The 22,422-nt window shown below is 53.6% G+C and overlaps 1 protein-coding gene across 2 annotated transcripts in view; it reads right to left on the bottom strand.

Moving 5' to 3' along the window:
• Positions 1–22,422, bottom strand: part of DRD2 (dopamine receptor D2) — a 72,800-nt gene that overhangs the window by 1,944 nt on the left and 48,434 nt on the right. The window contains exons 2-7 of one of the 2 annotated variants that reach the window (XM_020911903.2): positions 10,984–11,299; positions 5,577–5,686; positions 4,441–4,577; positions 3,093–3,283; positions 2,126–2,212; positions 236–563 (exon numbers count right to left, since the gene is read on the bottom strand). In XM_020911903.2, the coding sequence (XP_020767562.2) occupies positions 236–563; positions 2,126–2,212; positions 3,093–3,283; positions 4,441–4,577; positions 5,577–5,686; positions 10,984–11,268 (1,138 nt within the window). In that variant the 5' untranslated portion in view covers positions 11,269–11,299. The remainder of the gene's footprint in view (positions 1–235; positions 564–2,125; positions 2,213–3,092; positions 3,284–4,440; positions 4,578–5,576; positions 5,687–10,983; positions 11,300–22,422) is intronic. The other variant, XM_070473565.1, reaches the window with a different exon arrangement.

Genomic DNA, 22,422 nt, shown 5'->3' with positions numbered 1-22,422 from the left:
CAAGTTACACAAGCTCTCTGAAGCTCAATTTCCCCATCTTTAAAATGAGCATAATTATAGCATCTACCTAGTGAGGTATGCAGTTGGGTTTGACCTGTGCCTGAAAAGTGCCAGTCCTGTGACCTACCAGCCTTGGTTAGGGAGTGATGGCAGGTAAGGGGGCCTACACTGCTGCGTCCGTCGCCCAGCCAGGGTTGGCAGGCCAGGCTGTGGCCAGAGGCCAGGACCAACTCACCGAGAACAATGGCGAGCATCTGGGTGGCCTTCTTCTCCTTCTGCTGGGAGAGCTTCCTGCGGCTCATGGTCTTGAGAGAGGTCCGGGTTTTGCCATTGGGCATGGACTGGATCTCAAAGATCTTGGCAATCTTGGGGTGGTCTTTGGCATGCCCGTTCTTCTGTGGTTTGGCGGGGCTGTCGGGTGTGCTGTGGAGGCCGTGATGGGATGGGTCGGGGAGGGCCAGCTGGTGGTGGCTGGGGGGGATGGGGCTGTACCGGGTCCTCTCGGGCGGGCTGGTGCTGGAGAGCATCTCCATCTCTAGCTCCTGGGCTCGGCGGGCAGCCTCCTGCACAGAGGCGGAGAGCACTGGGTGGAGCCAGGCAAGCTCTCAGCCTTCGGCCACCCCAGCCTCACCTGACCTCACCTGGCCTCACCCAGACTCCCGTATCTCCCTCTGAAGACTCCTACAAGCACCCCAGGGTCCCTCTGCCAGAGAGGCAAGGGGGATGGTCACTGGGAGGCCAGGGCTGGGTGGGTACAGGACCCAGGGCCCATGACCCAGCCCCCACCTGCCAGGTCACCTCCAGCCCCTCCCTGGAGCAATCCTCAAGCAGCTTCAGTGACCCCACTACTACACTGTGGGGGCTTCAGGCCCAGGCACTTCTCTTCCAGGTGCTGAGCAATACTTGCTGAGTGCCAGCCAGGTGCCAGGAGCCAAGCTGGATGCTGAGAGTAAGTTAGTGACTGACATTTGATGCCTGCCTCTCCAGGAGCTCATGTTCTAACTACAGAGAGGGCACCCTGTTCTCCCCGCCCCAGCTAACCCAAGGCACTTGCACCAGCACTCACAGGTGAGCTCCACTTCTCCTGCTAGACTGCTGGAGGTGCCGAATGATGAACCCATCTATCCCCACATCTTCCCTGCTGGGCTGATTTGGAGGGCCCTGACCTCAGGTCTTCATGGCCTCCCAGGTCCTTCCCCATGCCCCCTTATTCCAGGCTTTGGGGGCTCAGCCTGAGCTTCTGAAATGCAGCCTCACTGTGCCCTGATCCTTGCTCTCAAATGGGTCCTTGGAGTCCTGCCCTTGCAGGTGAACATCAACTGTTCAGGTGACAAGCAGTGGCCCTGCTTGCTGAAGACACCTGACCTGGACTCGGTGTACAGTTCTCCACATGTTCCCTAGCCCCCATCCTCTGCTCATGCTGGGGGAAGGGACATCTGCTGCTTGGACCCCGGTGCTACTATCCCTGGGCAAAGCCTGGGACTGCTGGGATTCTGGGTTTCTGGGCTCTAATTACAGGCTGCACTGCACTGTGATCCCCGAGTGCTCTGCTCCCTCCCTCCCTCCACCAGCTCCCAGCCTCAGGCCCCCAGACCTGCCTGTCTGTCAGGCGGTTTGTGCAAGTAAAAAGAACATGGGCATGGGTTTCAGAGAGTCACTTAGGTCTGGGCTCAGCTATTCACTCTCTCGCTAACTGTTTAGTCTTGGGTGAGTTACCTAACCTCTCTGAGCCTCTGTTTCGTCTTCTGTAAAATGAAGATCCATAAGATCAATAAGACTTACCTCTCAGGGTTGCTGTGAGGATTTGATGAGAAAATAGGAAGATGGTAGGTGTTCAATTAATGGGCATGGCCATTAATATTATTGTTATATGGCCAAGTGCTTTCTCCCATCCACCTCCTTGCACTACGGGTACTTCTCTGTGCCCTGTAGAATTAATTGAGCTGTCTTGCTCCATGCCTGCTTACAAGCGTGTGTGGTGAGCCTGGCCTCAGCTGAGGCAACGTGGGGGGTCCTGGGAGGGGCTTGTCCCTCAGACCAACTGGTGAGGTCTCTGAGAATCATGGCAGGTCATTTCCCTGGAGGCAGACAGACCGGGCTCTGGGTCCCTGACCTGAACACTTACCACTCTCCGCCTGTTCACTGGGAAACTCCCATTAGACTTCATGATAACGGTGCAGAGTTTCATGTCCTCAGGGTGAGTACAGTTGCCCTGTGGAGTGAGCCAGTACATGGGTCATGATGGGGAGGGGGGTGGGGACAGAAACCCAATGCAGGGTAGTCAGACTGGGCATGGGAGCTCAGAGAAGGGCAGAGATTAGGAGGGTGGGGCCTGAGGAGGCAACTAAGGCAAGGTTGAAGGTCGGTAGTGTGATGCGACGAGGTGGGCAGGAGGAGGGACAACAGAACTCTGACTTTTACGTGGCACCTGCTAAGGCTCTGGCACCCTACCGGGCATGCCCAGTCCCTCTCACACTGAATCCTCAAGACCGCCCTGTGAGAATGGTATTCTGATTCACATTTAACAGATGAGAAGACTGAGGCTCAGAGAGGTTAAGCAACTTGCCCAAGGTCACTCAGCAAAAAAGCGGCAGTGCCAGGATTTGAACATGATGTGTCTAAGCCCCAAGCTCTTATTCCTTCTGTGCCCACATACCATCTTCCTCTGGCAGGGCTGAGTGGGGGGTGTGGGGTGGGAAAGAAGTCACAAGACACAGGGTAGAAATGCAAAGGGGGCAGAGGAGGGAAGCAGGTGAGAGCAGGTGAGCAGAGGGAGGTTTGAGCATAAGAGGACGGAGCACAGAAAAGAAGATGGGATGAAGGCATCCGAGGGCCGGAAAAGGAGATGGAAGGCTAGAGTGAGCGAAGGAAGAGGAAGGAAAGCAGAGGAGAGGAGCAAGCCAGGCGCCAAGAGCTGCTGCGCTCCGACAAAGGTTTCCTCCCCGGTGGTCTCCACCCCCTCCCCACCTCCCCGTCCTGGAGACTCAAGCTGCCCACTGAGGCCCCAGCTCTGAAATCTGCCCTCCTCGTGGCCCCTTCAGCCTGGACTCCAGCCCTCCCCCCCACCCGCCTCTTCCCGGGGGTCTCGGGACCTTGAGCGGGGCCTTCAGGTTGGCGCGGAAAGCCCGGCTGCTGCGCTTGGTGCTGACGCGCTTGCGCCGCCTGCGGAGGACGATGTAGATCTTGATGTAGACCAGCAGGGTGACGATGAAGGGCACGTAGAAGGAAACGATGGAGGAGTAGACCACGAAGGCGGGGTTGGCGATGATGCACTCATTCTGGTCTGGGGGAGGGGGAAGAAAGCCCCGGGGATGGGTGCGTCAGCGAAGCCCCCCAACCTGGGGCTACAGTGCCTTCCTGCCGCCAAGGAGCAATGTTACAGAGAGTAGGACTAGATGCCTAAGGTGGCCTGGAAGCGTTAGATGTAAACAAATGCGAAAATCAGAGTATTAAAAACAACCATGAACAAAAAGCTGCTTCCAAGCCTTTCCATTGCTTCCTCATTTGTTTTGTCGTTCAGGACTGCACAAGTGGAGCCACGGGTTTTTTTTTTTTTTGAAAAAATAATAGGAGAAAATAATTTTTAAAAAGTAGATTATTACTGTAGCTTTCCCATGGAGTGGCGGGGGGGGGGGGGGGGGCCGCGCGCGTAGATCTGATACCTTTTAATTTTAGGAACAAAACAACTTGGTCCTCTGCTGAACCTGTTGTTCCACTGTCTTTCCAAGTTCCCTGTCAGATCTGGCAGATGACTGTGCTGTCTCCCAGGGCCTCTTTCCAGATTAATTCAAGCACGTTTAGCCCCATTCCTGCTTCTTGAAATTCCCACAACACTTAGATTTTGAACCACATGCTTTTGAGTCTTCCTTGTGTCCTGTTCAGTAATGGTCTCCAGAGGCACGCTGGCATTATGTCACCTCCCTCATGGGGGCTGTGCCTTCTCTGTCTGAGATGCTCCTGACTGCTTCACACAGGACCCGCTCACAATGGGCTCTTACTTTCTTCTACCTTTTCTGCTCCAGGTGGCTCAGGCCTGGCCTGGGTTTGGCCAGCCCTTGGGGCTGCAGCTTCATTATCAGGGGTGATGGAGGCCCAGCAGCCTCCCACCCTGGGTACACACATACAGACAGGCACAGACATGCAGTCTGCCAGGCTGTCTGGTCGGCTCCAATTTAATAAACAAAGTTGAAAATCACCAGGCATCCTCCCAAAACATTATCCCCATTCCTCACCCAACACCATTGTGCTCCAAGCCATTTTTCCTCTCTGACCTTACCAGGAACAATCCAGGAGACCTGAGTCACCTTGACCCAGGAGACTCAGCCTGGCTTCAGTCCAAGGTGGTGAACAGGCTCCTGGTGGGCCACCACCCATATCCACACCAGGGTTCAGCTCCCTCAGGGTTCAGCTGAGCCCCAGGAGGACAGAGGCAGGACTCACCTGTGTTGTTGAGTCCGAAGAGCATCGGGCAGGAGATGGTGAAGGACAGGACCCAGACGATGGCTATCATGACCGTGACTCGGCGCTTGGAGCTGTAACGTGTGTTGTAGAGCATGGGCATGGCCACGGCTGTGTACCTGCAAGGGCACAGAGTGTGGCCCCTGAGTCTGGGGCGCAGGCCCAGGGACTCCTCACTCCACAGAGACACCCCACTTTGGGGAGTGGAAAATTGGTCTCCCTGCTGTTTACCCTAAATCAACCCTTTCCTGTCCCAGACTTAGCAAGGAAGTTGGTGACACTCATCAAGTGCTTAATGACTGACAGGCTACCATTCAATCCTAGACTGTGTCTACCACTCCAGTCTCCCTGCTTGGATTTTAGGTTTCTTGAGGGGCCATGGCCAGGGTCTTTGCACCTTTGAAACTGCACCTGCGGCACCTGTGCTGGGCCCATGGAGGGTAGAAGTGTTTATTGATGGATTGGTACTTGGGCCCCATAAAGCAAGGATTAGGTCTCATTCAGCAGAAAAGAATAACAACAATAATTGTTTATGATGCCACACATGGTTCTGCTCAGCACTTCTCTGACATCAGCTCCATTCATCTTCCAAGAATCCTGTGAAGGGCAGAGAGCCAGGGCTTTTGGAAGCCCATATGACTTGTATGTGCAAATTAGTAAAAGACTCCAAATGTAGAACTTAGCAAAATGAGCAGAGCCTGAGTCCCCTTGGCTAGGTGCCCTGTGCAGGACACAAAACGTTCAACTGGTGGTAGAGTCACACATGGGCAGGTGTCATCATCTTGGTTTCTAGACAATGAAACTCGGGTTCTAAGAACATCCACAATCTGCCCAAGGTCACATAAGTAAGAAGTGATAGGGTCTCCTGCAGTCAGGTCGAGCGCTTTGTCTTCTATGCTGATCTCTGCCCAGGGATTCTTGGTAGCATCGTTGTCCACACACACCTCCCTTTATGAGGTCTGTCCTCTGCCAGTCAGACACACATGCATACAGACACATGGACTCGGGCACACAGCCAGCCGTTCAGCATCGTGGATAGAGCCTAACCCTGCAGGAGAGGCAGGGCAGCCCACACGGTGAATGGTCTGGGTCACCTCTCCCGCCCTGGCTGGGCTCACCTGTCAATGCTGATGGCACACAGGTTCAGGATGCTGGCTGTGCACATCATGACGTCCAAGGTGACAAAGATGTCACAGTGAATCCTGCTGAATTTCCACTCGCCCACCACCTGGAGACAAACCAACATAAAGGGTGAACGGCAGAGGATACTGGCTCATGCACCAGAGCTGGGTCTCCTGGGGTGATGGGCTCAGCTGAGGTCTGATAGGTCTCAGTGATGGGTCTCCAGCCTGGGGAGAAAAGGGGCAGCTTTCTGCCATGGGGAGTTGTGCTTTGGGTGTCCGAGGTCCTTGCCTGGGTCACCCCTCCTCCTAGACAGGTAAGGCCACGCATTCTATGCCAAGAAGTTTGGTAGAAGAAAGCAGATGAAATTACACAAGTGCTTCAGCTTTGAACCTTCATCTGTAAAACCTCTGTGTGAAAACCTTACGACTCTCATGTTACCAATGGGGAAACTGCCCCAGAAAAGGGTGGGGACTCGCCCGAGGCCTTCCAGCTCAGTTTCTGGCCTGGCCCTGGCCCAGGTGTCTGGGGGTGGGGGGCTGGGCTGCTCCTTCAGTGCCCAGCATGGGGTATGACACAGAGTTGAGACTCAGTGTCTGTGAAGAACAACAGTGAGGATGTGATTATGAAACAGTGAAGACATTTCTGCTTCTCGCTGCACTTGGAGAATGAAAGAGGGGGAAGCTTTCAGAAGAACAGAACGTGCTGGGGAAGACGTGTAATAAATCATCCCTGGTTCAGTGCAGAACCAGAAGTCCAGCTTGTGACACAAGCATTTTGCACCCTTCTTTCGTCTGACACACACACTCACACCCCGCATGCACACCCCCACCCCATAACTCCCCTTTACCCATACAGACACACACACTCACTTAGCAGGCTACCCTAGCAGCTGTGGAAGCTTGGAGCAGCTCCATCCCTGGGGACAGAGTCAAAACAGGGAGGTACGACTTGGGCCACTACCTATTGGAGAAGGAGGAGCAGGAAAGCCTGTCCTGGCGATGTGAGCAGAGCAGTGGCCACTCTGTGGGCACAGCAGGGCTAGTTACAAAGCTCATTCTCAGCGCTGCCCTCTTAGCTGCTCGCAGGCGTAAAACCAATCGCTGGCATTAAGGACAGAGATGGGCAGCGCATGGAGGAATCTATAGCTTTCTCTGGAAGACAGGAAGCCTCTTGTGTAGCACTGCCCTCTCTGGGGCTCACGTGAGGCAAGGGTATCTAAGCGCTGGCCAGGCAGGCACGAGGCCAGGGTGGGGGGCATGGGATAGGAGGGGCTTCCCTGGCATCAACAGAGTCTACCTTTAAGGCACCCCTGGGAGAGTCCCAGGCACACCTGCTCTGTACCCCACCTTGATGTCCTCCTAGGGTAGAACCAGTATTTCCAAGCTGCTCTCAACCCCTGGCAACCTAAGTCTGAGATATCAGGGTCGTCTCCTCCATCCTCCTCACTTCCTTCCCTCTTCCCTGCCTTCCTTACTTCTAATAGACACTTACTGAGCATCTTATTATGTGTCCAGCTCTGTCCTAGACTCTGGGGCACAGCAGTGAACAATCCTGACAAAGTCTTTAGGGAGCTCTCAACCCCTGTCCCTAAAGGGTTTCCCGGAGCACAGAAGAAGTGGGAGGGGGGCTTCCTGCAAGGTCCCAGGAATAGCTGCTCTAGAACGCAGGTTGGGGAAAGACTCCAGAAAGTGTCAAGTAGCCACTGTTTATAGAACATCTCCCACGAGCACTTTACCTCACTTATTGTAAATTAAAGCTCATACAAGAGGGTGCTGCTTATGCCCACTCCTGGATGAGGGGTGAAGCTCTGGAGTACACCCAGATCGTGTGCAGCAGGGCCGGGATTTGAAGCAAGTTTTTGGGGCAGCACATCCTATGCTGTCTCCCGAGCTGCCTTGGAAGGGACCATCTGGTTTGTCAAAAGAGGAGAAAATTATGGAAAAAGTCCTTAGATAAACAGGGCTTTCTAGGTGGCGCTAGTGGTAAAAAATCTGCCTACCAATGCAGAAGAAGCAAGTGACACAGGTTTGATTCCTGGAGCAGGAAGATCCCCTGGAGGAGGAAATGGCAACCCACTCCTACAGTATTCTTGCCTGGAAAATTCCATGGATAGAGAAGCCTGGTGGGCTACAGTCCATGTGGTCCCACAGTTGGACACAGCTGGCTAGATAAGCATATCTAGTCTAGACACAGCTGACACAAGCACTAGAGAAGCATAAAGTGGGAAAGGAGCGATTATAACTGCACAGGTAGACTAACTCGAGGTCAGGGAGGAAAAAGATTTGTCCAGGCTCTCCTGGTGATTTTGTAGTAGAGGGAGGACTGGCCCTCAAGTTTGCTAGTCCCACTCGAGGGCTGTTTCCTCAGAACCTTTGACAACATTCATCAACATCCTTGCTCACATGAGGCTGGGATCTGCAGAACAGGCTTTGTCATTTCCATCACATTCCACTCTAATGGCCTTGCCAGGGCCTCAGACCCCAGCCCGGAAGATGCTCGTGGCTGTTGACTAAGTCAGTAACTGTGATCTGAGTCTGTTACATCCGCTCTTCTGGAAAATGCACCCAGCAAACCTCCCTTCAAAGGGCTGTGAGGTTGAAACAGCACAACTGGCAACTAAGCCCTGGCTTTCTTCTCTCAGCTTCTCCAGATGCAAAGTGGTAGGGTCAAGACCCAAGCCTGGTCCTCTCACTTCAAAGCCAGGGTGCTTTCCTTATTCTGAGCAGAATAAAGGATGCACATCCAGTCCCACCTAGCAGGGTGCCAGCTGATGTTATCATAGGATTTAACATCCCTGGAAATGGAACCAGATGGAAAATTCTGGACAACTAGAGCACCTTCTGGAGAGAACACAGTATAGGCTGAGAGGATGCTTTAACAGGATGTTGGGATGGGGTGAGACTCCACTTGGGACACTGTCTAGGGACAATAAGTAGCTGAGATGATGCCATGTAAGCAAGGCCCACTGTCCAGCTCTTGTTCTGATGGAAGAGTTTCAGCACTGCTGTCTGAACCACCACTCTCCTCTCTCCCCTGAAACACTGAGCTTCATCTTTAAAATAATGTGAACAGATAATATTTAAAATATCTGTGTGAAGGACTTAAAGATTCCTAGGGGCCCTAATGCACACATTGGGTCTTGCCTTAGAGGGTCTGGGTAGGGATGGTGGGTCTGAAAGCCCCAGAACCCACGCCCGGAGCCCTGGGTAGAGCATGCCTTCTTCTGGGAGAGGGCATCTCTTTGCCTGGCCACAGGGAGGGTCCTTCAGTTTGGAGGACGATTTATTGTCACCTTCATCTTCATCACCGTCATCATGGCTACTTTCACATGCTGCTTACTATGTGCCTGCTGCCATTCTAAGTACTCTTCGTATATTAATCCATGTGATTCTCAAACAACGCTTACGACATAAGTACTGTGATTATCTCCATTCTGTAGATGAGAAGACCAGGCACAGAGAAGTTGCTTGCTTGGCCAGCTACCCATCATTTTTTTCCTACTGGTCTGTGGCCTGGGAACCCACTTTACAAGGGAGCAGGAGGGGAATGGTCCTAAGAGTCAGAAAGGCATTCCAGAGGGCAAGGCCCTCAGACAGGACATGGGACGGACCCAGGCTCAGGGTCCCCATAAACGTGCCACCATGGAGGAACCGGATGCCGGGTCCGTGGTACCTGTGCGTTTTTAGGTTGTGTTGTTTCTGTTTGTTTCTTTCTGGTTCTCTCTTAACATTCAGGTCACTTTGAAGGTTACAACCTATCCAGGTTATGCCAGAGGAAACCATGGGAGTGATGGCCCAGAGCTCCCTGTGGTCATGACAACAGGAGGCCCTGGGGACATGGAGACAGAGGGACCAACCTCCCCTCCCCACCTCTGCTGTTTCTCCTGGATGTCTCCTCTGCTCAACCAGCAACCGTTTCTTGTTTTCTTTGAAAGGTGCAAGCCTTTCCCTCCCAGGCAGGGCCTTGACTCTACAGCAAAGGTAATTTCCCCTCGCATCCAGGGCAAGAAGTTCACGACACAGAGATCTTAGTGACCTTGGCATCTGAATACCTGCCCAGCTTCCCATGCAGCCAGACACAATCCCAGAACCCTGGGAAGAGAAAAGGGCACCCAGCCTGTGCCCACCCCAGTCCCCTAGTCCCTCCCACATCTACCTGTCAACTCTAGACAGTGTCCTCCTGGAGGCAGGGCCCCACTTTGGGAATCCCAGAGGTTTCACCCTTTGCTGTGTGATCTGGAAACAGACAGGCAACTTCTCGAGTAGGACCAGCCTGTGCCCACGCCACTGCCCTAGACCCTCCCACCTGTCAGCTCTGGACAGTGTCCTCCTGGAAGCGGGGCCCCACTTTGGGAATCCCAGAGTATGATCTCCCTTTGCTGTGTGATCTGGATACAGACAGGCAACTTCTCACAGCTTCTGTTTCCCCTTCCTTAAAGTGTGAAGAATGGTATCAACTCAGGAGCAGCAGGAGCATTTGCTGAGAGTGGGTCTGTAAAGAGCCTGGTAGCTCCTGGCCCCCAGTGGGGGCTTCGGGCTGGGTGGGCTCTGTCCCCAGCCGAGCAGTGGGTCACCATGTGGTGCCTCCTGAAGAAAGGAGCTGGAGCACAGTTCACAGCCACCTTAACCTCGAGATCCCGGACACACGGTGGGGTGGAGAGGCAGAGAGGAGAGTGTGGAGCCGCAGCCCCCATTCTGAAGTCAGGGGGAGAGGGATGAAGACATCAGGCCTTGGAGCACGAGCCTCTGCCGTCCTCGGGGATCCTCGTCAATGACTCCCATTCTCCACGTGACCCAATGAACCGACTCTGGGGCCCTGGCTCCAGGCTCCGTGTGAGGCTGGAGAAGTCACCTAAGTTCTCTGACCATCCAGCTCACCACCTAGAAGATGCTGTGAAGACTCAGTGGGGAGATGCTCTCTTTGAAGGACTAACATGAGGCCTGACAGTTATTGTGTGCACACGTGCTCAATTGATTCGGTTATGTCTGACTCTGTGCAACCCTATGGACTGCAGCCCACCAGGCTCCTCTATGCATGGGATTCTCCAGGCAAGAATACTGGTGTGGGGTGCCATTTCCTCCTCCAGGGGATCTTCCAGACTCAGGGATCAAACCCACATCACTTACATCTTCTGCACCAGCAGGCAGGTTCTTTACCACTAGCACCACCTACAAAGCCCCTGGCATTTACTTAGTAAGCACCTTATAGCCCGTAGCCAGGACTGTTAAGGAGACGATCCACTCATTTTTGCGAGACTGAGCCCAGAGTGGAGAGAGGGCCTACCTGAGAAGGCACACTCTTGATGGGAAGCAGGGAGGAGCCTGGACTCCTCCTTGGATGGGAACCAGTGAGGAGCGTCTCTGGGTGAGGTGCCAGAGCTCTTCAGGGGCCCAGACCTACCTCCAGGTAGACCACCCAGGGCATGACCAGCGTGGCCACCAGGAGGTCGGCCACAGCGAGGCTGACGATCAGGTAGTTGGTGGTGGTCTGCAGCGCCTTCTCACGGGACACAGCCATGCACACCAGCACGTTGCCAAAGACGATGATGAAGATGAGCAGGGTGAGCAGCATGGCATAGTAGTTGTAGTGGGGCCTGTCGGCCTTCCCTTCGGACCCGTTGAAGGGTCGGCTCCAGTTCCGGCTCTCTGGATCATCATCATACCAGGACAAGTTCAGCGGATCCATGGGGGCGGCGGGGCCACTGGGTAGCCAGGCTCTGGCCAGGAGAAACGGACACAGGGAGTGAGCAGGAGGACCTCCCAAAGCATGCAGTTACCCATTGGAGGCTCAGGGCTAACACCCACCACAGGAGGTTAAAAGAGAATTCTCCAGCCTCAGGTTTTAAGATTGCATCCCCAAATTTTCTTGAAACATTGCAGCCTGCTGCCACTCTTCTGCTAGCAGGTTCTTGCTGATGGTAAGACAAATGAGAAAGTACCATTTTTTAAAGTATAATAAAATCAATGAGCTTGAAAAGAGCTGATCATTTATTCACCCACTTATTCAACAAACAATTAAGCACATCCCATGCCCCACACAAATTCGCGAGAAGTTCTAGCTTCCAGTGGTAAGAACAGAAATATTAATTCATTCCGTCTTGATTCTGTAATTGCTTATTGAACATTGTTCTATATAATGCCAGAAACAGGCAGGAACAAAATATACATAGTTCTCCAGCTCACATTCTAAAAGAAACAATAGCCAATTAACCAAGCAATTAAATGTCTGAGTGGTAGGCATTAGAAAATGGAATGAGGAGAGAGACACAACCTAGATTAGGGTTTCAAAGAAGGCTTTCCTGAGGAAGTGATGTTCAACAGACACCTGCAGAATGTTGTCAGGTAAACAGTTGGGAGCCAGGGGAAGGGTCCAGACACAGGAAGCAGGTAAGCAAATGATGGAGCTGGAGAGTGGGTGCCATGTGAGAGGGATAGTGGGGGATCTGGGGCAGCTGGAGCGCAGAGAGCTTGGAATGAGCTGAACTGGAGGCTGCAATGGGCTTGATCCTAGAAGGTTTTATAAATCACTCCAGGAGTTCAGACTTGACCTCAAGGGCAACAGGAGCCACATGATGAGATTTGCCTTTCAGAGAGAAGAGTCTGACTGCCGTGCAGAGAATAGAAGGGTGCTATTAAGTGGAGAGGCAGGTCACCAGCTGGGAGGCTGCAGGGACCCCAGGAAGAGCTGGTGAGGTTCTGCCTTTGTGCACTAAGAGCCCTGAGAAATGGGCATCTCATCTCAGAGGGCAAAGAATTCCTGAGGGAGGTGTCATCGGAGATGAAGTAGACAGAGGAGTGAGCCGGGCATCTGAGTCCAGGGGATACGCCCCAGCCAGAGGGAACATGACACGGTCCCAGATAGAAATTAATTCTATTTGGCTAAAACTGTAGAGCATAATGGAGAAGCTGGGGAAAATTAAGCCAGAGGGCTCTTCGTGGGGCCAGATCTTATAAGCTTGGAGTCCCTGAAAGTTCAGGTACAAAGGAATGACTCCATTGGATTAGTGTTTAGGAAAGGTTGCTGACTGTGCAGTCAGCTGGGATGTTAGCAGGAAGTGAGGTTGTGACTGTAATTCAGGTGAGAGATGGTGGTCCTCTGAATGATGGCATGGGAATAAACATGGAGAGACATGTTCAGAGTCAGTAGCTAACCTGTCGATTTCATGGAATTTGGTCACTGAATAGATGTGGGGTGGGAGTGGGGGTAGGCGGGGTGGGAGTGGGGGTACGCAAGCTGGGAGAGAAGGAGACGAGGATAACTCCAGATTTCTGCACTGGGCTCTGAGAGGCTTGGAGATGTTTCTTACTGAAAAAAGAAAGCGGAGGGGCTCAGAGGCAGCAGGCATGGATGAGCTTGACAGCCTGTGTTTTGGTTGTGATTGAAACATAATGCACACATAATACAGTTGGCTCTCTTGCTAACAAAAGTGTTCCTATTTCACACAATGGAACTAAATGAACAGTACTTCAAGGCGTTCCATACAGAACTCCACAACTTCCAGGTGTTTTGCTACCCGAATGGATTTGAAATCCAGCAGTTTATTCCAATCGATCTGAACATGGTACCATATCCAAATCAGGGAGGAGGGCACACCAGCCTCGACAGGTTAGAGGGGAGCCCTGAAGAAGGGCCTGCCCAGCTTCGCCTCGCTAACACACCTGCTCTGCCAGCTCTCAGCAGAGGAGTATAGATGATGTCCAACCCAGCACCACCACTCCAGAGCCTCTTAGGGGAAAGCAAAATGCCTAATTCCATGTGGAGTGACATGGAATGCCATCCTTGCAACAAGTCTTCCTGTTCCAAGGGAGCGAAGCCCTGGGCCACGTGGAGGCTGCCCTCTGCAAAGCCCACTGGCTCCTCTTCCCATGTGAAGCACACAGCAGGAGACCTGCACATCTATATTGATCAGGCAGCAGGGGCTGCATCCGCCGTTCATTTACTCCATCAGCATCTATCGAGCTTGCCGGGCAGAAAGCACTGTGCCCAGCGCTGTCAGGGGCCTGAGAAGTCAGAGACACACTCCCTTCCCCCACGATCCTGACTGCACCTCTCTGCCCTGCTCCCACCTCTTTGGTTCCTCTCTCCGTAGAGCCGGTGGCATCTGCTGGGGACTCTCAGCCCCCTGTCCCTCCCATCCCACCCATTCTCCATGCCCATCCAGACTTTCATTTCTGCAGCACAATTCTGAACCTACATATGATGACAGCTTCATTTGCCTGCAAAGGATGTGATCGTTTGCCAAGTTTTTTTCTTTTTTAGATATGCTATCTCATTCACCCTCAAAATAACCTCTAAGGCTTGTAGTTCTCATCCTCACTCTACAAATCAGAAAAGTACCTGGAAAACTTCTTTTCCCTTGTGCCTACTGGCCAGTCCTACATGTCTTTCAAAACAAGCCCCTCCCAGAATCCTTCTGTCTTGGAATCTGTCCCAAGTTCTCCTGGCTGGACCCTCTCCCTCCTTCCTGGGGGCTCCCAAGGCATTGCCTCATGGTTCTGTTCTGGAACATTCTCCATTCGTGTGTGTGTCTGTTCGGTTCATTTGTTTGTGTGTGTAAGCATCTCCAGGGTTACACCATGTCTTGCTCATGCCTCATCTTACTCGTGGGATAAACAAAAAAGCATACTATCTTGTTTTTCCCTTTTGACTCTTAATGCTATGACTGGCAGACAGTAAGTGTTTAACAGATGTTTGCAGAACTGAATCACAGGGTGAGTCCAACTGGGAAGAAAACCCCTCCACACTTGAAATGTAACTGCTAGTGTAACCCATCAGATCAACAAGTGACAAAGGGGAGATGCAACCCAAGAGTATCATGGGTGTTACATGTTGGTCCCCAGGAAGCAGACAGAGGAGGAGGGCAACATGCTGATCTACTGGGGATACAGTGATGCTCAGGCCCCAGGGAGCATGTGTGCGTGGGCACAGCCAGGGTGTTCATGGAAGGCTTCCTGGAGAGAGAAGAACTTCAACTGAGACTTACATTATGGGTGCAATTTTGATGACAAATGCGAGTACTGATGGGTGAGATGGGGGGTGGGGGTGGTGGTCGGGGGTAACACTTACTCCCCTTTGGTGCTGGTTACTCCACAGAGTAAGTCTTGCCAAAGGCTGGAAAGGCCTCATGCATTTAATTTTCAAATTGAACATTTATTCTTAATTGTGCTTATAGCGTTTTGCTGATACAAAGGTAACATAATCACATTGTAGAAAAAAATGGGAAAGTATGGAATATGCCTAATTACCTGCAGACCCTATTAACCAGTGCTGAGTGAGCTCCAGATTCTCCTGTGTCCTCAGCAACCTTCCTAATCGGGGCTGACATCTCTTAACCACAGGGGCTGCCCAGCTGGCTCTCAGACTGACCTGGAATCTGGACATCAGCAAATCTGGACATCCACCCCCACAGATGGGGTTTATTGGCATGAGAGACACTGCTATAACATAGGGGCTGGAGACCAGAACACCTGGGTTAAATACCAACTGTAGCTCTCCTAACTCGGGGGTCTTGGCCAGATTTTATGGCTTTCCTAAGCCTCGGTTTTCCCATCTGCAAAATAGGGACAGCAGTTTTTGTTGTGAGGATTGAATAAGGTGATGCATATGTGGCCAGCACAGGTAAACCTTTATGGAAAAATCAAACCTTTGAGAAAACAAACCAAGCAAAATAATCCAAAGAAACAAGCAATCAGACAACAAACCTAAGACCCCCAAGAGATGAAGTGACAGGCGCTGTCCAAATGCAGCCCATCGAGGTTAGAGGAACTGCTGGGCTCCTCCTGTGACACCTGGCTGCTTATGCTTGGAAAGTGGGCGCTAGACGAGTAGAAAATTCTGAGATGCAGCAGTCAAGTCCTTGCGAAGGAGTGAAAGAAAGAAAAGGTAAAGTGTATTCCTGGACTGTGGTTGCTGGATGAATCTGAAAGACCCTCGGGATGAGGTAGCAGCTGGCCTGGAAGGACAAGCTCTTCCAGCCCACTTGCTCCTCACTGGAGACTGTCGTATTTCCTAGGTTTTAAGACAGAATTAAAAGTAAGTTGTCTTATGTACCACTCGGAAAGAAGAAATGCCATCAAACTCCAATACAGTTCTTAGATGGCACTGATTGCAAAAGGTATTATGACTCCAGAGACTTTAAAAAGTCGGAGAGGCTCTGCATCTTAGCATGTATAAAATAGAGTGATCTGCCGGCATTTCTCTGCTGGCATTTTCTCAGGAGGAATTTTCTAAGAAAGCCTGCTGGTCCCCAGGCTCCCCCTGCTCCAGCCCCAGCCCCAGCTCTTCCTCTTTCCCTTCTGCCCAGGGCTCCCAGGGGCATCTGTCAGAAGATAGAACAAAGGAGAAGCCAGGCTGTGGTCTTTCTCACTCCAGAGGCGCCCCTCCAATTCCTGCCCCTGCCCTGCCCTTCAAACTTCATCTGTGTCAGAGCCTGCGGCTGTCGGGGGAGAGCTCGAGGTAAGTCTGGTCTGGCCCTGGGTCTGGAGAAGCCGGGTGAGACCAGCCAGGTGAGATTAGGGGCTCCTATAAGATGGAAATACCACACAAAGCTGTCTCCCTGGATATGCCAAGATGGTCCACATTTCTTGCTGTTTTGAAAAAAGGAGTAGGCTTTATGTATAACCCAAGGAGAATTATTCCTACAGTTAAAAGACCTCAGATAAATAATATTGCATATTATTAAAAAAAATTTTTTTTTGTTAGAACAAGCATTTTTGATTTGGGATTATGAGAACATGATCAACTTGCTCACCAGCCTCCACATGCCACCTCCGTCTTCCTCTCAGGGGGCTCCTGCCACATGCATAAAATCTCCAAGTCAGTCTCCAGTCAATGTCACTCAATGAGCTCCAAACACATGCATGCTTGTGGCCGCTTCTAAGCTCTCGGGGGGCTTAACTGCCTGGTTCTGTCTCCTGGGAGCGGGATGGATGATCTGAGCCTGCTGCAATGGACTGAGCTGTGTTCATACAAAATTCATATGAGGTGCTAACCCTCAGCGTGATCCTATTTGGAGATGGGGCCTTTGGTCAGGAGAAGGTCACGGGGGCAGGGTCCTCATAAGGGTAGGGATGTGTATGTTAGTCGCTCAGTCGTGTCTGACTCTCTGCGATCCCATGGACTGTAGCCCGCCAGGTTCCACTGTCCATGGGATTTCCCAGCAAAAATCCTGGAGTGGGTTGCTAAGCCCTCCTCTAAGGCTCTTCCTGATCCAGGGATCGAACCCGGGTCTCCTGCATTGCAGGCAGATTCTTTGCCAAGGTTCTTTCTCAGGCTCTGAGCCAACAAGGAAGCGTGAGTGTAGGGTGGCTGCCCTTCTAAGGAAAGACACCAGAGAGCTCAACGTCTCTTTCTCCCTGCCACGTGAGCACACAGTGAGGAGCAGCCATCTACCAGCCAGGCAAGGAGCTCTCAGCACAGCCTGACCACCCAGCCCCCTGGTCCTTGACTCCCCGCCTCCAGAACTACGAGAAAGTAATTTCTCTCACTGAGCCCCCCAGTCTAGGTGTTTTATGAAGGCAGCCCAAGTGAGCTGACAAAGACACATGCAGATGCCGGGCCTCACTCATGGCCTCTTCCCATAAGTACCATCCTCACCTGGGCAGCAAAGTGGGGCAACCACTGCTCCCAACCCCAGCCTCATCAGCAGCGGGGCAACTTCAGGGTAGGGCAACCATGCCCTGACCCTCAGCCTCATCAGCAGAGGGGCAACTGCGGGGTGGGGCAACAATGCCCTGATCCCCAGCCTCAGCAGCAGTGGGGCAACTATGGGGTGGGCAACCATGCCCTGACCCCCAGCCTCATCAGCAGCGGGGAAACTGTGGGGTGGGCAACCATGCTCTGACCCCCAGCCTCATCAGCAGCAGGGAAACTGCAGGTTGGGGAAACCATGCCCTGACCCTCAGCCTCATCAGCAGCGGGGCAACTGCAGGTTGGGGCAACCATGCCCTGACCCCCAGCCTCAGCAGCAGCGGGGCAACTGTGGGGTGGGGCAACCATGCCCTGACCCCCAGCCTCATTAGCAGCAGGGCAACTGCAGGTTGGGGCAACCATGCCCTGACCCCCAGCCTCAGCAGCAGCGGGGCAACTGTGGGGTGGGCAACCATGCCCTGACCCCCAGCCTCATCAGCAGCAGGGCAACTGCAGGTTGGGGCAACCATGCCCTGACCCCCAGCCTCATCAGCAGCGGGGCAACTGCGGGGTGGGGCAACCATGCCCTGACCCCCAGCCTCAGCAGCAGCGGGGCAACTGTGGGGTGGGCAACCATGCCCTGACCCTCAGCCTCATCAGCAGCGGGGCAACTGTGGGGTGGGGCAACCATGCCCTGACCCCCAGCCTCAGCAGCAGAGGCTTCCAGGTGTGCTCTGGCACTACCCGCGCTCTTCTTCCTTAACTGCCTTAGTGTGGGGAAAAGTGGAAGGAGCCAGGAGCAAGGGGAGACCCCATCTGTGTGGGAGCGTGCAAGCCTCTGGCCATCAGAGTGCCAGAGCTCACCCGGGCCTCATGTATCTTCAGGACTCACTGCCTCACCCCTCGCAGAAGGCCAAAGACCTACTAAAAGAACAAGAATCATCCACGCTGGTGGTCAGTACCCCGCCATTGTGCGTGCATGCTACGTCACTTCAGTCGTGTCTCACTCTTTGCGACCCCATGGACTGGGGACTGCGACTTGGAGCTTTTATGCAGGAGGCCCACCAGCCTCCTCTGTCCATGGGATTCTCCAGGCAAGAATACTGGAGTGGGTGGCCATTTCCTACTCCAGGGGATCTTCCCAACTCAGGGATCAAACCCACATCTCTTACGTCTCCTGCACTGGCAGGCAGGACCCCTCTGTCAAGTTCTTCCTAATGGCCAGTCTGACTCCAGCCTGGTGTGATACCTGCCGTCTTCAGAATCTCCAGGGCAGAGCTTCCTCAGGAGATGTCTAGGAGGATGGGGCTGCGTGGGGCGATCAGGGCAAGTGGACCGTGGACCTGGGCGTGTCCAGCCCCCAGGGCCTCTGCCATTACACTGTGCTTTCTGATTGTAAGCATTTTGTGTGTGTGCTCTAATTTGAAAATATGCTAGCTCTCAAGATGAGAAGTGCTCTGTGAGCCCAGACAGCCACCTGGGGCTGAACTGGTCCATCGAGAGGGCCCAGGCCAGCAGCCCACCGGGCTCAGGCCTGCCCTGCCCAGTGGTGGGGGATGGGCAGACAGGGCAGCTGGGAAGAGGGCTGAGCTAAGGTCACTTTCCAGCCTGTGAACAGAAACAGCTTCCAACAGGTCTGCTGGAAGAGGAAAAACGCCTTTGAAGCTCCACAGTCCGAGGCTGACACCTTAGCCTGATATTTTCCTCTCAGGAAGGACAGAGAGGCTGTGGTCGCCCTGGTCCCTAGCCCGGCAGGGTGAAGGCAAAAGCGTCAATCTGCTAGGGTGCCTGGGACCCTGGAGGAGAGCTGGTGGGGTCGGGGAGGAGAGGTGAGTATCCTGTTCCCTGGTTAGGATTCCATCCACCAGGGAAACACCAGGGCGGGGCTAGGAAGAAGGGGTGAGGAACGTTTGGCACAGAAGAAACTTCAGCAACCTGTTTCCCTGCTGCTGCCTCCCCTGGGAGGTTGGCATTTGAAGGAGTCAAATTGTCTAATTAAAATTTAACAATCCCTTATTGGGCTCGATGGCGGGGTGAGACACTGCTGTCTTAAACACATCATTTTTCCCTCTTTTCTGAGACTTGAAGCATTTCAATGAAAAGAAGGGGGGCGGGAGGTGCTTCGCATTTGCATTTCAAAAGCAGCTGCTGGCGCTGGGTGGGAATTGGGAGTGAGTGGTAAGGGGGCTCCTCCCCACAACTCTAGTGATTCAGGTCACCCTCTGTGCCTCCAGACCGAGGTCCAGGCTGTGACCTGGGGTGGGCACTTCTCCAGCTCCTCAGGCAGCTCCGGGAAGGGAGGGTGGGAGGGAAAGTGGGGAGAAGCCCCCACCCCAACTCCATTCCTTCCTTCTCCAAAGGAAAAAGGAGAAGAGTCCCTGAACAAGGCCTCACTTATTGACGCTGGAGGGTGGCCTCATCAGGGCAGGGGTGCCCAGGGCCCAAGGCCATGCAGCCTCAAGAGCCTTCCGCATCCAGATCTTGGGAAGGCTGGCGTGGGCCACTGACGGGTGCAGTCCCGTCTTACCTGGAAAGGCTAAGGAGCAGAAAGACTGCTGAGCTGGGGGAGTGGGTGGGATGCTGGGGAAGGGTCTTTGGAATGGGGGGGCAGGAGGAGTGGAGACGGAGGCATATTAAGGAGAATAGGGGAGAATGAGTTGTGGGGCTGGTGCAACGGGAGAATGAATGCTGCCTCAGGGCTCAGCCTCTCCTGGCCTTGAGCATCTTTCCCAGTGGCCCAGACCCACACGCACAGGGGAGCTGGGTGGTGAGGCTATAAGTCTGTCAAGCAGCAGCAGCTGGAAGGAAGAATCCCCGTTGATTTTCTGCAGTTGTTGGAGAGGGACCCTCGGGACTCAGACAAAGGTCCAGTTCCCAGAAATTCCAAGGTTCTTCCCATGGCTGCCCACGTGGCTGCCTCCCTCTGCCCAGAACCTCAGTGCTGCCTGTGGGGGGACAGATCAGGACTGCTGAAAGGAGCCATAAAGCAGGCTGAGCACCAAAGAATCAATGCTTTTGAATGGTGGTGCTGGAGAAGACTCTTGAGAGTCCCTTGGACTGCAAGGAGATCAAACCAGTCAATCCCAAAGGAAATCAATCCTGAATATTCATTGGAAGGACTGACACTGAAACTGAGTACTTTGGCCACCTGATGTGAAGAACTGACTCATTGGGGAAAAAAAAAACCTGATGCTGGGAAAGACTGAGGGCAGGAGGAGAAGGGGGCGACAGAGGATGAGGTGGTTGGCTGGCATCATCGACTCAATGGACATGAGTTTGAGCAAACTCCAGGAGATAGTGAAGGACAGGGAAGCTTGGTGTGCTGCAGTCCATGCAGTTGCAAAGAGTTAGATGTGACTGAGCAACTGAACAATAAAACGAGGAACCTTGTTTGGGAAAAGGTTTAGTGGGTAAACCTGTCTGCAGTGGCCTGGGGGGAGCAGAGGTCACACTGACACCACCCCCTAGTGCTCCTCCAGAGCTTCAAGCTTCCCTGGCCCAACCCAGAATTCCACAGGGCAGCTCGGCAGCAGAACTCAGACCACTTATCTGTGGGGAGAACTGCCCAGGGCTCCTTAGAGTGTGTGCAACAACGTGGGGGAAGCCCTCCCATTCCTGCTGTCCTGCTGTGTCTGGCCCCACCCAGCTGGAGCCAGGAGGGTGGGCCTTTGAGGGCCTTGAGTTACCCAGCCTCTAAAGTTGGCGAGCTGGCCCCACTCTGTCCTGGAGTTACACGTGGTCAGGCATCGTCTGCCACCTCAGAGCCAACAGAAGCTACCCCGGGACGCTCGCTCACTCAACATCAGTTCACCAGAGCCTCAGACAACTTGCAGTGTCTCCCGCCCTTCCCAGTCCATCCCTCCCACCCAGGCTCAGGGCCCCCTCTGGCTCAGGTCCTCCTCCTTCTCATCCTTCAGGACAGCCCCTCCCTGGCAAGGCTCTCTGATGCTCCAGCACAGAGCCGACTTGTTACTTCAAGCTCTCCTGGTGCACATGCTCCTTGGTGGCATTATCACAGGTAAAATTAAGCTGTTACTTATCTAATTATTTATTTAGTGTCTGTTTTTGCCAAACCATGGGCTTCACCCGTGTACGACTCACACCTGTCTCGACTCAGCATGGCTTTCTCGCCTCCCAGCATGGCTCCTGGCTATGGCAGGTGCGCCTTAAAATGTCTGAAAGGCGTCCACAGGAGGTAGTGCTTCGCTCCGGTGTGAAGGAGCCAGCCCCTTGGTCTGTCTCTACCTTGGTTGCTGTTTCTCCCCTGGATCCTCCTCAAGGGGAACCCAGGAGCCGCCTTTGGGATCTCTCCCTGGGTCCCAGTCACGAGGTAGCTGGGGTCAGATGTCCAGATGGTTGGGGAATCATCCACGTAAGCCATGCCTGGGCACACAGGGTTAAGAAGCATTGAAAGAAAAAAAGAGAATGCTCCATGAAGGTGAGTGTAGGTATGTCGGGAGGTGAGTGGGGAGATAACTCGAATTCTGTAGAAAGGGGAGCACAGAGGCTGGAGGGGAGGGCTTCTGGTCTACCGGAAGGCCTGGGGACCCGGGGTTTGGCGGCGGCATCCAGACTAGCGCCCCCTGTGGGTGTGAAGTCTCAGCCCGCCAAGGCGGCGGCCGGGAGTCAGCCCCTCACTGAGCTCTAAAGCCTTCCCGGGGCACGCTGAGCGCGCCTGAGAGCCAGCCCATCCGAGGAACTGCGGTGGGTGGGGGGTCCCAGGGAGAGGCAGCCACAGCTCGCGGGCCAGCTGGGGAAAGGGGCTTCTGAGTGAAAGCAGGAGACCAGAGGAGAGCGCAACCAGCCTCCTCCCCTCTGAAGCTTCGTCCCAGACGCCCCCTCTGAGGTTCCGCTTCCCCACAAGGCGGCCAGCGTCCCTGGGTCTGGCATCAGGGCCTCGTGGCCTCGCCCCAGGTCTCCCGAGGTCTGGGCTAGGGTCCCTACGTCTAACAGAAGAGGAAAGGGTGCACGCGGGAACGGGTCTCTGCCTGACAGCCCCGTCCCTGTGGATTTTGATGGCTCCGTATTTAAAAAAAAAAAAAAAGTCTCCTCACAAACTGTCAAAGTGTCACAAATTAATTAACTGTTAGCTGGAGTGACTCAGTGTGGGGAGGGGGTGGGGAGTGGGGGGCGGCGGCACCGTTCTCTCCCTGCTCTGTCTTTTGATGAAAAAACTCCTCAGCCTCAGCACAGTGCGGATCCCTGGGGGAG

Source organism: Odocoileus virginianus, chromosome 10, assembly GCF_023699985.2.
Source record: "Odocoileus virginianus isolate 20LAN1187 ecotype Illinois chromosome 10, Ovbor_1.2, whole genome shotgun sequence".
NCBI classification, from domain to species: domain Eukaryota; kingdom Metazoa; phylum Chordata; class Mammalia; order Artiodactyla; family Cervidae; genus Odocoileus; species Odocoileus virginianus.
Note: the sequence above shows the minus strand (reverse complement) of the source record. Positions and strands in the feature narration are given on the sequence as shown.